Source organism: Bos indicus x Bos taurus, chromosome 16 (genome assembly GCF_003369695.1).
Source record: "Bos indicus x Bos taurus breed Angus x Brahman F1 hybrid chromosome 16, Bos_hybrid_MaternalHap_v2.0, whole genome shotgun sequence".
Taxonomy (NCBI): domain Eukaryota; kingdom Metazoa; phylum Chordata; class Mammalia; order Artiodactyla; family Bovidae; genus Bos; species Bos indicus x Bos taurus.
The window spans coordinates 4,265,536-4,280,531 of NC_040091.1; the positions used below are offsets into that span (position 1 = coordinate 4,265,536).

The following is a 14,996-nucleotide window of genomic DNA, read 5'->3' on the forward strand; positions in this document are numbered from 1 at the left end:
ACCTAGTACATTTGTTTCTTTAAAAACATTTCTTTCTTTTTCTTGCATTTTTATCCTTGTTGAAGCTTGTGCAGCACTTTCACATAATATCACTTATGGCTCCTGCTGTCCAAAGTCCAAAGCCTTAGCAGAGTGTTAGCCCTTAAGCCTGCCTGTCACCTCACAGCTTGGCACCCTCCCCTACACACCCCATGCTCACCACCTGCTGCTTCAGAAGAGACCGTGCAATTTCTTCTCTCCCTTTGCTCCATTGTTTGATGTTACCCCTTTCTCCTCCTCTGCCTGGAGAATTCTTGCCTATCTTTAGATTCCTAGGTCAAATGCCATTTCTTTGGTGAGAACTTTCAGATGATTCTCTCTTGTTAGTGAGTCGAGAAGCCTCATGCTTAAACTCTCTCAACGCCACACCCATTAGGATGGCTATCACCAAAACGCAAAAACAAAACACCAAGAAAATAACAAGTGTTAGCTAAGTAGAGAAATTGGAACTCTTATGCATTGCTGATGGGAATGTAAAATGATGCAGCTGCTATGGAAAATAGCATCACAGTTCTTAAAGAATTTCATGTAGAACTACCACATTACCTAGCAATTCAACTTCTGGGTATATACCCAAAAGAGTTGTAAGCAGGGACTCAAACAGTTATTTGTACACCCATGTTCATAGCTAGCAAGGTAATGCTCAAAATCCTTCAAGCTAGGCTTCAACAGTATGTGAACTGAAAACGTCCAGATGTACAAATTGCATATAGAAAAGGCAGAGGAACCAGAGACCAAATTGTCAACATCCACTGTGTGTGTGTGTGCTTAGTCGCTCAGTTGTGTCCGACTCTTGCAACCCCACAGACTGTAGCCTGCCAGGCTCCTCTGTCCGTGGAATTTTCCAGGCAAGAATACTGGAATGGGTTGCCATTTCCTTATCCATTGGATCATAGAAAAAGCAAGAGAATTTCAGAAACATCTACTTCTGCTTCGTTGACTACGCTAAAACCTTAGACTGTGTGGATCACAACAAACTATGGAAAATTCTTAAAGAGATGGAAATACCAGACCACCTTACCTGCCTCCTGAGAAACCTGTACGTAGGTCAAGAAGCAACAGTCAGAACCAGACATGAAAGAATGGACAGGTTCCAAATTGGGAAAGGAGTACGTCAAAGCTGTATATTGCCACCCTGCTTATTTAACTCCTATGCAGAGTACATCATGAGAAATGCCAGGCTGAATGAAGCACAAGCTGGAATCAAGGTTGTCCAGAGAAATATCAATAACCTCAGATATGCAGATGACACCATCCTTACGGCAGAAAGCAAAGAGGAACTAAAAAGCCTCTTGATAAAAGTAAAAGAGGAGAGTGAAAAAGTTGGCTTAAAGCTCAACATTCAGAAAACTAAGATCATGGCATCTGGTCCCATCACGTCATGGCAAATAGATGGGGAAACAATGGAAATAGTGACAGACTTTATTTTCTTAGGCTCCAAAATCACTGTGGACAGTGACTGCAGTCATGAAATTAAAAGATGCTTGCTCCCTGGAAGAAAAACTATGACAAATGTAGACAGTGTATTAAAAAGCCGGTGATATTACTTTACTGACAAAGTCCATACAGTCAGAGCTATAGTTTTCCCAGTAGTCATGTATGGATATGAGAGTTGGACTATAAAGAAGCCTGAGCATCAAGGAATCGATGCTTTCAAATTGTGATGTTGGAGAAGACTTTTGAGAGTCCCTTGAACTGCAAGGAGATCCAACCAGTCTATCCTAAAGGAAATCAATACTGAATATTCACTGGAAGGACTGATGTTGAAGCTGAAACTCCAATACTTCGGCCACCTGGGGTGAAGAGCCAACTTACTGGAAAAGACACTGATACTGGGCAAGATTGAAGGCAGGAGGAGAAGGGAACGACAGAGGATGAGATGGTTGGATGGCATCCTGGACTCAATGGACATGAGTTTGAGCAGGCTCCAGGAGATGGTGATGGACAGGGAGGCCTGGCAGTGCTGCGGTCCATGGCGTTCCAAATAGTCAGACACGACTGAGCAACTGAGCGGTGAAGATGATGTTCATAGCACCATTATTCACACTAGCCAAAGGGTGAAAGCAAAGCAAGTGTCTATCAAGAGGGATGAATGAATAAACAAAAGCTGCTGTATATATACCTCCTGGAGAAGGAAATAGCACCCCACTCCAGTATTCTTGCCTGGAAAATCCCATGGATGGAGGAGCCTGGTTGGCTACTGTCCATGGGGTCACAAAGACTCAGACACGACTGAGCGACTTCACTATCTATCTATGTATCTATATATATATACAATCAAGTCATCTAGTCGCTCAGTCGTGTCTGACTCTTTGTGACCCCAGGATCCAGAAAGTTCCTCTGTCCATGGGATTCTCCAGGCAAGAATCTCCTGGAGTGGATTGATAGCTCATTCTCCAGGGGATTTTCCTGACCTAGGAATCGAACCCGGGTCTCCCACATCACAGGCAGATTCTTTACCATCTGAGCCACCAGGGAAGCCCAATATATATGATGGCACACCCTGAAAAAAAAAAAAAAAAGACATTCTGACACCTGCTACAACATGAATTTAAATACATTGTGGTAAGTAAAACAAGCCAGTCAAGAAGACAAATACTGTATGATTTCACATATATGAGTTTCCTAGAATAGTCAAATCCATAGAGACAGCAAGTAGAGTGGTGGCTGCCAGGGGCCAGGAGGAGGATGGGAGTGGGGAGTTATTATTTAATGGGAACAGAGAAACAACTTGGGAAGATGAGAAGGTCTAGAGGTGGATGACGCTGATGGCTGCACGACAACGTGAATGTACTTAATGCCTCTGAACTAGTTAAGGGTTAAAATGACAAATTTTATGTTATGTCTGTATAACCATCATATGCATTCACACGTGTGTATATGCGTGTAACTTTTCAGGCACTCAAGGTCTGTCAGGGTGCCCTGGGCATTCCTAAGCCTAGCACAGTCCTTGGGCTTCAGTGGTGCTCTGTCAGGGTTTGTGGCTATGAAAAGGGCTGCAAGACTTGTGGTGGGGGCAGGTGCAGGTGTCAGGACGGCCCACATGCCGACTTCTCTCTTCCAGCATATCCAACTTTCTCTTGCACTTACCGCTCCAAAGAAGGGGCGGGGGCTCTGGACATCTATCCAGAGGTGTAGGGAGACCCCTCACCAGCATCAGTGAGTGAGCTTCCAGGAATGAGAGGGACTTTCCCACAATGTGTACTATATAGGTCATGTAAAAGAAAGAACTTCCTCTTGCGGTACAGAAGGCACCGGAAGTTTTGAGCCCAAAGTTTCTCAGGTCACACACCTACTTGTCTACACACAGGTGCAGACAATCTTTTTTTTTTTTTTTTCTTTTTTTGTTACAGCTCTATTTTATTTAGAAGATAGCAAGAGAGTGAGAGAGAGAGAGAGAGACAAGAGAAAGAGAGAGAGAGAGAGAAAAGAGCGCACGCACATGGGAGAGACAGTCCCAGTGCAGACAATCTGAAAGCTGACAGATAAGGTCCTTTTCATCTCTATGATATTACAGTTTTTGTAACCTAAAGAGAAACATGGGGGAAAAGGTTAGCTCCTACCTCTGTCACTTAAGAAGCAAAAAACAAAACGAAATGTGGGATATAGCACATACGTCACATATTTAGGTCCTTTCCCAAAAGCTTGTACATCCTAAGACCCCAAATTCGTTGCTTTTTAAATGACTTTATTCTTTGCCTCTAACTCTTGGTCTTGGAGGGAGAGAGTCTTTGGAATCTGATGATTGCAGACGTTTTCCTTCTTTGAGCCATGAGCACAGCCTGGGATGGTTTCCCCAGGGTGGTCTTGCAGGCGTCAGGTGGCTGGACCACCCACAGGAGCATTTAGTAACATGGCCCCTGACGTGTGGAAACAGCAAGGGCCTTAACTCCAGTTTTTCTGTCTAGTGTGATGACTTCAGTCTGGTATTTCACCTTTCTGAGCAACAATGTTTTCAGTGATTGAAATAGCAGAAATAATCCTAAGTACAGCCTTGTTGAGAGGACTGAAGGAGATGATGGGTGTTGAAGGTACCTGCCGCATAATAACAGGTCCCATTTATAGAGGCCAATTAGTAAGTGTCAGTAACAGCTCAAAATGTTGTCTGGGTATTTAATCTAGGGAATATTCTCATCCCTGTCTTTATACAAAAAGAACGCAGAGCCACAGTTACTATAGTGGTAAGTGGTGGAGGTAGGATTTGAACCCAGACTTCATTCCACTATGCTCCGCCGCCTCAAAATTACGGTCTCGTGGGAAGCTGCTTGTTTTTTATACCTTTTGAAGATCACTACCCAGCCCCCCCACACACACTCACATCTCTTCCTGCCTTTCCTGCTTGTCCACCTACATTTACTCATCTTAAGTGAGGGATGGAGAAAAAGCCCAGGGGTCAGCAGGTGACCAGATGAAGACCAGTGACCCTTTGGGTTGACACACCCTGGCTGTGTTCCTGGATGATAAATCCCTCTCCCTTCCCCACTTCACTCTCCAGGCTGAACTCTCATCTGAATTGCAACTGACATGCCAGACATAGGCTAAATTGGAGGGGCACAGCTTTTAATACTGGACAACAGTCTTGGGCTGTCTTGACTATGGTGGAATAATTACCTCTTTCCTCTTCATTTCCTATAGTAAGGCACAGAATTTACAATTAGGCATCCTGTAGTCTTAAGTATGGAGAAGGCAATGGCACCCCACTCCAGCACTCTTGCCTGGAAAATCCCATGGACAGAGGAGCCTGGTAGGCTGCAGTCCATTCGGTCGTGAAGAGTCGGACATGACTGAGAGACTTCACTTTCACTTTTCGCTTTCATGCACTGGAGAAGGAAACGGCAACCCACTCCGGTGTTCTTGCCTGGAGAATCCCAGGGACGGGGGAGCCGGACAGAGTCGGACACAACTGAAGCGACTTAGCAGCAGCAGCAGCAGTCTTCAGTAGTCCCATCTGCAGTCCCCTTGGACCAGGTTTTGTCTGCTGATATGCAGAAGCCAAGTTTCTGTTCCCCCTTGGGTACTTCCTTCTTTCTCTTCCCATTCCTATTCTTCCCCTCAGCTCCTGCTGCTCCCTGCTGTGGTGTGAAACACTCGAAGGATGGGGTACAGCCAAGGGCACGAGTCTGGGCGGGGGAGCAGAGCATTTTTTCCCCTCTGAGATGTCCGCACACAGGGTAATGCCCACAACATTTACTTTGGGTAAAATTTCTTTCTGTGGATCAGTCCCTAACACTTTCAGATAGTTCAGAAATTTTTGTGACTAATGATTCTTATATATCTATCATTTTTGATTTGGAGAATTTCTCAGTTTCTCAAAGACTAGACTACAACATGAAGACTGCTTATCTCTCCCTGGCCTCAAGTCATTTTCCTTTCCAAGAGTGAGTTTTCAGTGAAGAGACCTTTTCCTGTGAATCATGCTCCCTTCTGCAGTATTGTGTGTGTCCCAGAAGTAGACACAAAGATCTGTATCTGTGTGCATATATCTGTCCAACAGCTTGTGAATAATCCTATCTCATCAAAAGCATGTCCTCTGAAAATCTGTAGGAAGTTCACATCCATAGATTTCCACCCCTGTCATCCATTTGTAATGCCAGATCACAGTAAAATAGGAAATTTTTACTCTCTGAGGGTGTGAAGGCACGGTAGGGGAAGCTGGAGAAGACAGATGGTCACAGAATCATGATTAATCCTGTGATAATAACCCAGCCATGCAAATTAACACAGACCTGTACTCTGTAACAGATTAGGCCAAGATCGAAGGAAATTGAGGTGTGGGAGATTTAAACTTAATCTAAAATGGAAAATATAGGTCATACATCTTTAGGCCATTCCTGCCTGGAAATGGCAGATATCATGTTTCTGAGACTGAGAAGGATGTGTGGGTGTATGTCTTCTCAGGATTTACAGTGGGGGCTGTGAAAATGGACTTTGGGTTAGAAAAACCCTTGGAAAATTATTCAATTTCTCAAGGACTCAATTTCCTCATTTTAAAACAGATACACGAGGACAGCAGCACATACCTCATAGAGCCATGTAATAGTTAGAATGGGATTAGAATGTTAATGAAGGAAGACTTAGAGTGCCAGTTACTGTGATAAGAAGGACATGTATTTCTATCTCACATGAAGGCTGGGTGAGTTGTTTAGGGTCAATACAATGGATCCAGACTCCATCGTCTAGCCAGGCTCCTTCTATCCCTTTGCTCTGCCATCCTCAACTGTAGCCTCCACTTCATGATTCAAGACGGCTGCTCAAACTCCAGCAATTGCTTTAGAAAATTATTTATTATTTATTTATTTTATTTTTGGCTGTGCTCAGTCTTCATCGCTGAAAGCAGACTTTCTCTAGTTGTGGTGCGTGGGATTTCGGTGGCTTCTCTTGTTGCAGAGCACCGGGCTCTAGGCACACAGGCTCAGTAGTTATGGTGCATGGGCTTAGTTGCTCCAAGTCATACTGGATCTTCCTGGACGGGGGATCGAACCTGTGTCCCCTGCACTGGCAGGTGAATTCTTAACCCCCCAGGCCACCAGGGTAGCCCCGGCAATTACATTTTATTCCAGCCACCAGGAAGGAGAAAAGAGGAAGAGGAGGAAAGAGTAGGAGAAGAAAAGAGGAGGAGAAGGAGAAAAGGAGTCTGCTGCTTCCCTTAACAGCTTTCGTTTACAAGTCATGAACACAACCAGCTGTAATGGAGGCTAGGACGTGTAGTTTTTATTCCAGTCAGTCATGTACTTACATAATTATTCAAGATTCTTTACTATCAAAGAGTGGGGAATGGATACTGGCAGAAACAACCAGCAGTCTCTACCACAGATCCTCATGAGATTTAAATGGAGGGTTGAGCACAGTCTTGGATATAGAGTAAGCACTCATTAATCACCATCACCATCACCATCTCATCATGGGGAGGTGGGGAATACTCTGGAACTATGACAAGATGTTTCCCGATTTTAACCTCATCTTTCTGATAAACTCACCATATCCATCTCCCTTTTAAGACACAATGAGCTTCACCTTTTTTGAAGGTCAGACACCTTTATGTGTCCTTATGACAGAAAGAAAATCAGTCCTGAATATTCATTGAAAGGACTGATGCTGAAACTGAAGCACCAATACTCTGGCCACCTGATGCAAAGAGCTGACTCACTGGAAAAGACCCTGATGCTGGGAAAGATTGAGGAGGGAGGAGAAGCGGATGGCAGAGGATGAGATGGTTGGATGGCATCACCGACTCAATGGACATGGGTTTGAACAAGCTCCGGGAATTGGTGATGGACAGGGAGGCCTGGGTGCTGCAGTCCATGGGGTAGCAAAGAGTCGGACCGACTGAGCTGAATGGATGAAACAAAACTACATAAATGGAAAGCCAAAGAATGACGAACACTGGATTCAAGATAATGGTTATCCTGGCCAGAGAAAACAGAATTGGGTTGGGGGTGAATAGAGCAACCACCTAGTTAGATGCATGCTTTTTGTCAAAGTCCTAGTTTTCACTTCGGGTAGTGGATTCACAGGTGCAGACTGCATTATTAAAAATAACTGGGGAATTCCCTGGTGATCTGGTGGTTAGGATTTGACACTTTCACCACCATGGCCTGGATTCAATTTCTGGTCAAGGAACTAAGGACCTGTAAGCCACAAAATGAGGCCCCAAAACCCTCCCCAAAACCAAAAAGACAAAAAACTAATAACTAGTTAAATAATAAAAGCAGAGATTCAAGGAGCAATGATTCAATGATGAGGATGTGCCATGAATCATGGAGAAGGCAATGGCACCCCACTCCAGTACTCTTGCCTGGAAAATCCCATGGACGGAGGAGCCTGGTGGGCTGTAGTCCACGGGGTTGCTAAGAGTTGGACACGACTGAGCGACTTCCCTTTCACTTTTTACTTTCATGCATTGGAGAAGGAAATGGCAACCCACTCCAGTGTTCTTGCCTGGAGAATCCCAGGGACAGGGGAGCCTCGTGGGCTTCTGTCTATGGGGTCGCACAGAGTTGGACATGACTGAAGCGACTTAACAGCTGCAGCAGCAGCCATGAATCAAGGATTATAGTTAACCCAATTCTTTGTACCTGAGGTCTGTAAATGGTCTTTTGTATATAGTATTGCATGGCACATGTGTTTGCATGGCAACAAAAGTAGTACTTTCTATTTGCATAGATTTTGAAGTGCTTCTACATAGCCATAAAAATTGTTTAAGTAGTTCATTACAGATGGTTGAACTCTGGGTTTCTATGTCCTGGGAAAAACTATTTTATTCTTCCAGTAGTTCTAAAGGGAGGCAGGACAGATCTTATCATCACTGTTTGACAGATGAGAAAGACAGGACTGAGAGGCACCGGACCCGCCTGAGATTACACAGCTGGTTAGGGCTGGACTGGGACTTAAGGCCCTGCATCTCTTGCCCATCTAAGGTTCTTCCCTTAGCCCATCTCTCTCCCCAGTTACTATCCATCCGTGAGACATTTATTCTGTTTCCACTACATGCCAGGCACATTGCACTTATGTGTTTGAGTTCATATATGTGTGTGTTTTCTGGGTGCTGTGTGTGCACTTTATGTAATTTCTATGCACAGAGTCCTTGTGTGCCCCCTTAGGCCTAACTGGTCCTTGTAATTCCAGGAGGAAGCCCCAGCTGGGGTTTCAGTTGTCTAGTTATTCCTAGGTCACTGGGCTGCAGCATCTCCCCAGAGTCCCAGCTAGACAGGAAGGCAGCTCTGGTATCAGGGACAGATCCCCAGGTAGTGGGCACAGAGCAGAAGAGCAAGCCATCAGAGCTTTAGCCGTGATAAGATTCACTATTTCACGATCATTTCTAGTTTATGGGGAGTTTTCATGAACATTATCTCATTTAATTCTCACTCAACCTTGATATTTGAATGTATTATTTCTCTCTCTCTCTTTTTTCAGATACAAAGAAGAGAGACTTGAATTCAGGTCATTTGCCTCTAAATTCTGTTCTCTTTCCACTGAGCCTCTGTCTCTGAAAGAGCAAAAAGAGCTTATGCTCTTTCTAACCTTGTGGAGAAAAGCAGGTGAAAAGTCAATGCCAGGTAGTAGGAAGGCCCCAGTGACTCTGCAGAGGGAGAAAGACCAACTCCCAGCCCTGCGTAGCCCCAGCCCAGGTGAGATGAGACTGAAGAGCTGGTGTTTCTGCCTCCGCACCCCTGCATCCTTCTCTCCGTCCATGGGCATCTTCCTTGTGTGCCCCAGGGAGGTGAGAACAGTACTGCACAACGGGTGGGGTGTCTTCCGATCTCTGTGGCTGTCTTTGAGGAGTTAGAGGAACGGGGAACTGTCTAACCTGTCTGCCCTCTAGCACGAGAGGAAGCTCTCAGTCTCAGAGACAGAGGAGGATCCCTCTGTCTTCCCCTCCCGGACTTGCGTCAGTGCCACTCTCTTGATGCTTGTACCTGTCTTCTTTCCCACAGATCAACACCATCCGCCACTGCAGGTCTGAGCATGGCATCTTGCCCAAAGTCAAGATGCTCACTAAATTAACTGCCGAGAAAGATCGAGTACCGGTGTTAGGGTAACCGTATTTCTCCTTGGCCCTGGAGTGAGTCCTGGAAGGGACCGTATTTCTCCTTGGCCCTGGAGTGAGTCCTGGAAGGGACTGTGCTCCTTTCTTCGCTACCCTTCACTCCTTCCCTGCTTGGGCTCAGGCCACAGGGCACCTGTCCTTAGGATGTTCCCTCCTCTGCTTCTTTCTGAGCAGGGTCTCCCTGGACAAGGGGACTCCAGAATATTGGGGGAACATGTGAAGCGCCACATGTGGCCATAGGTCAAGCCATACTCTCTAATTCAGCCTTCTCAGTTATTAAGCTGAGGTTTTGTCTTCACCTGTGTGATTCCTTCATTTTATTTCTGGACTGTTTTACCAGTCAGAGTGGGGAGGAGGTCAGCAGGGATATATTTCATGATCATCCCCAAACCTCCATCAGAATATATACAGAGACCCTTTGGCAGCATATATTTAGGGCCTCTCCAACCTCCTCCCCTGATTTGGGCTACATTTAGGTACAGCTAGATCTTTGGTGTGGAGAAGGCAATGGCACCCTACTCCAGTATTCTTGCCTGGAAAATCCCATGGATGGAGGAGCCTGGTGGGCTGCAGTCCATGGGGTTGCTGAGGGTCAGACACGACTGAGTGACTTCACTTTCACTTTTCACTTTCATGCATTGGAGAAGGAAATGGCAACCCACTCCAGTGTTCTTGCCTGGAGAATCCCAGGGATGGGGGAGCCTGGTGGGCTGCCTTCTATGGGGTCGCACAGAGTCGGACATGACTGAAGCGACTTAGCAGCAGCAGTAGAAGATCTTTGGTGGGCTTCCCTGGTGGCTCAGCTGGTAAAGAATCCGACTGCAATGCAGGAGCCCTGGGTTGGATCCCTGGGTTTGGAAGATCCCCTGGAGAAGGGAAAGGCTATCCACTCCAATTTCTGGCCTGGAGAATTTCATGGACTGTATAGTCCACCGGGTCCCAAAGAGTTGGTTGGACACGACTGAGTGACTTTCACTTTCCTTGGTGTCTTCCTCAGAGACATGAGGCTGAACTGGACCAGAATTTGGCTTCTTCAAAAACACCCATTTCTTAATGCTCTAGGTTCAGGGGCTAACTTTTCCATATTGGAGATGAGGTACATTGTCTCTTTTTGTTACACTGTCTCAGGGAATTCTCTCCACACCCTGTTCTTGCCACTGGGAGTGGTGGACCGCCTAGCGAAAGGAAAAGGCCGCCTGAATTCAGGCAGTCTGAACGCAGTCCTCTTCGCCTTGAAAAGACACCCCCAGAGGCTGCTGTCTTGAGGTAGACAATTGGAGAAAGTGGATTTTCTATCTGATTATGCAGACACTTTCATGCACCTCCCTTTCCCTTTGAGCGGCCCTCACTAATGGACAACTAGGGTTTTGGATGAGATGGTTGGATGGCATCCCCAACTCAATGGTCATGAGTTTGAATAAACTCCGGGAGTTGGTGATGGACAGGAAGGCCTGGCGTGCTGCGTTCCATGGGGTCGCAGAGTCGGACACGACTGCGCGACTGAACTGAACCGAACTGCGGGTTTCTCGGTGCGGCAGTCCTCACTAATGGACAACTAGGTCTTCTCGGTGCGGCGGTCCTCACGCCCGTCCCCAGCTCCGGCGGCCCTGGGCTCTCGGGACGCCGTGCGCCCTCCCCTTTAAGGCCAGCCCCGCCCACACGCCCACACCGCCCGGCCCTACCCCCGCCACCTCCTGGTCCCGCCCCCTCGGCCCTCCCCTTTAAGGCCCGGCCCCGGACGCAGACGCGGGTGTGACGCGGCCGCCGGCCCCCGGGCTGGGTACTCTGTTGCGCGGCCGCTTCCCCCCGGCCGGGCCCCGCGCGCCGTCCCCCGAGTCCCGCCGAGCGCCCAGCCCCCGGGGGGAGGGCGGCAGGCAGGCAGCAGGGCCGGCGGGCGCCAGCGGCGCGCAGCGGGGACCCACGGAGCCGCGCGACCCGCCGAGCCTGGAGCCGGGCCGGGGCGGGGAAGCCGGCTCCCCCCCGGAGCAAACTTCGCGGCCGGGCGGGGGGCGGCGGGGCCCGCGTCCGGAGCCGGAGGCGGGGCCGGCCGCCGCGCCCGCGCCCGCGGGCACCATGCTGTCCGGCGCGGGCGCCGCGCCCCCGCCCGCCGCCGCCGCGGCTGCCGCGCCGTGCTGCCCGCCTCCCGCGCCGTGCCCCGGCCCGCCGCCCGCGCTGTGCCTCGGTCCGCCGCCGCCCCCCGCCCCGGCGCAGCCGCCGCCGCCGCAGTTCCCCCAGTTCCACGTCAGGTCGAGCCTGCAGATCAAGAAGAACGCCATCATCGACGACTACAAGGTCACCACGCAGGTCCTGGGGCTGGGCATCAACGGCAAAGTTCTGCAGATCTTCAGCAAGAGGACACAGGAGAAATTCGCCCTAAAAGTAGGTGGCGCGGGGCGGGTGGAGGGCTCCCAGGGCCGGCGCCCCCTCACTCCCGGGCAGCTCGTCGTGGCGGTGCCGGCGCGCTCCCGGGACCCGCGTCCGGACGGCTGAGCAGTGGCCGCTGCGGGGGCTGCGGGCGCTGCGGGAGGGTCGCGGCCGCGCGGGCCGGGTTTCCGGTCACCTGCGGGGACTCCTGGGGACTCGTGAAGACTCGGGCGTTTGGGGTCTGAGCGCCTTCCGGCCGAGTCGCCGCGGTTGGCTTCGGGGACCACTTGGGCTCGTTTCCCCGTCTCAGGAAGCGGTTTTCGGGGGGCTTGTGGTTCCCGGTCCTCTCCTCCCGGCTCTCTCTTCTTTGCGCGGGCACAAAAGGCCCATTACTCATTGAGCTGGTTGGTGGGTTGGTTTGGAGAAGTCGGATCTCAAGAGGTTTATTTAGCCTCGCTCCTTATTTGGGAGCCGGAATGTGTGATTTCACTTCCCTGGGCCTCGTGAGTGCGGCTGTGCCGCCTCGGGGCGCGCGCCGGCCGGGGAGGTGCAAGGCTGGAGATTCCGGGCGCGGGGGCAGGGATTGTTTTGATCCGGGAGCTGGCCCCCTCCTACCTTCGGTGCCCGCGAGGCTCCAGATGGGAGGCCCGCAGGCTCCAGCGCGGTGTCTGCTGTTTCCTTAGTTCCATTGATCATTGTAAACTAGGTCTGGAAAACCACGCTTGGACCCGGGCTGATTCCACAAATCGGAGATGGCCACTTGAGTCTTGGACTTGGGCGATTGGTGGACAGTAGGAGGGAGCGTTTTCCTGGAGCTCGGAAAAGCCAACCTCTTTTATTATTTTTTTTAAGGAGCCTGGTGTGGGGAGAAAGGGGATTTCAGTGGGAATATCTACTTCGAAGTTAAAAATAATGAACTTGGAGGCCTGATGAGTCCCCAGTGCAGTGTGAGCAAGTGTCTAGGGTCACTAAAAAGGTTTTCCCCTAAGCGGGGTTTCAGATCAAACCACATCTCTAAAGGTGACACATAATGCCTATTTCTCTTGAGGTGTCTTTAATGATTGGAGGAGGAGAAAAATACTTCCTGTGTTATATTTTCTCTTCCCCCTCAACCCCTATGGCTAGCTGTGTTTCAACTATTCATACACAATTCAGATATGTGTCATGGGTGGGACTGTTGGAATATATAATTAGATATAATAAAACCCTGGAACTTGGGATTGTAGAAGGCAAACATGTTTGATTTACAGATTTTCAGGCGTCTAAGATTGTTTTCTTGCTGCTTTCAGTTCTTGCTTTCAGGGAGAACTTCAGCTAGCCTCAGTACTGTCAGATTTCTTTGGTTTTACTACAAGCTATTGCTTTGGACTTTTGGAGAAGGAGTGCATCAGTATCCTGAACCCTTTAATATTTGTGCCTTAGGCTGTTCTTTCCATACTCAAAACTGGGGCAGGGAAGGAGAGTGGTTGTTTGACCGTGGCTCTGACCTTGGGGAGTGGAGTTGAGTGAACACAGTTGGACCACAGTTAACCTGCACCGTTGAGGAAGTGACAGATGTTCTTTCCAGGAGAGTTTTCTGTCCCCTCTGAGATGCCATCTGCCTTTACCCACCAGCAGTTTGGGGATACTGACTGCTCATTTTCTTGGATAGCTGGAACATGGTATAAAGACTCATAACAAAAGCTCTCAACTTCTGCTCCTTACTCTATTTGATAGACATACAAAACTACCCCCTAAAATGCTTTTGGGTGGCAATTCAGATTTCTATTGTAATTAATAGAGAGATTTGGATTTTTTTCCCCTTTAAATAATTTTGAAAGGGAAGATCCGGCAGTATTTTAAATAACACTCCTAGTTTGCCCTTCGCAGGTTAGAAGCAGGTGACGACTGAAGTCAGAGTGTGTTTTGACAGGCAGCCTGCTCCCGGATCTCACAAGTTGACTCAACTGTTAGATTGTAGATTTCCCACACATCTTTGTATAAAAACTTAATAATAGAGGAAGAAAGGAGGGATGAGGCATTCAGAGACTGACAGCAGTATCAACAGTGCTTCCACGTCCAAATGCTGGTAAGACATAATTACAGCTGTGGGGGAAGCCTGCTTCAAACAGTTCTGTTCCAGAGACACAGCAAAGAGATTTCCAGATCTTGAATCTTGACTAACTTAACCGTAGGTGCTGAGTAGTGAAATGATTTTTCAAAACCAGGAGTGTTTTGATTATGAAGCGAGGGAGAAAGATGTGGTGGGGATTGCCTCATCAGAAAGGTGCCTGAAGAGAAAGGGAGGAGGCCTCTGCTCTGTGTAGAGTGTGAGGCCATTCCTGGGGTTTAGGGCAGAGAGTTGCAGGGCCTCTGACGGGGTTCTCTGCTATCTCACAGCCCTGAGACTTGATGAGAGGTGGCAGCTGCTGTGATGGCCTGCTCCTCTGTCTGTGGTCTGGTGACCTCTTAGTCCTATTAAATGTAATCAGTGCTTTTAAAAATAGCCTCAACCCACCCTGCTATTTCTCTCCATCCACCTGAGAGATGCAGCATTGAAATGCTTTTTGGTTGGTGCAGTGACCTTGCCTCATGGTCTCTCCTGGCTACTTTTGCTAAGGTCTGAGTCATACTCATACTTCACTCAGAGTTGGAAGGACAGTAGAGGTCATCTCATCTGACTCTCTCATTTTGCAGATGAGAAAACCAAGGCGCAGAGCAAAGGCTTTCTTGAGGTGAGACAGCCACGCCGTTGGCAGAATCAGGATCAGAACCCAGGATGTCTGACTCCTTCCCACTTGATAACTGCTGTGACATCAGCGGGCTTGGTCCCAGGACTGGTTGCTGCTCCAGAGCCCCTCAAGCCCCAGGAACTGCGCTCACTCCAGGCCCCTCCTTGACTGTTGGGTCAGGGGTTGCTGGGTGGGGATTTGTCACCTCCCAGCACTGATCCCCAAAGTTGGAAGGGCAGGTTATAAACCAACTCAGCAGCTCTGTAAGTAAGTTTTGATCTGGAGTAACAAACTTTCTTTTTTTAACCACCCCCTCCTCTTTTTAGGAAGTGTTT

General features: G+C 48.6%; 1 protein-coding gene across 1 annotated transcript in view; it reads left to right on the forward strand.

Annotated features, from left to right (window-relative positions):
• Positions 1–11,659: 11,659 nt before the first annotated feature.
• MAPKAPK2 (mitogen-activated protein kinase-activated protein kinase 2) overlaps positions 11,660–14,996 on the forward strand; it is a 46,296-nt gene continuing 42,959 nt past the window's right edge. Inside the window, exon 1 of the mRNA XM_027565933.1 lies at positions 11,660–11,965. Within this exon, the coding sequence (XP_027421734.1) occupies positions 11,660–11,965 (306 nt within the window). The remainder of the gene's footprint in view (positions 11,966–14,996) is intronic.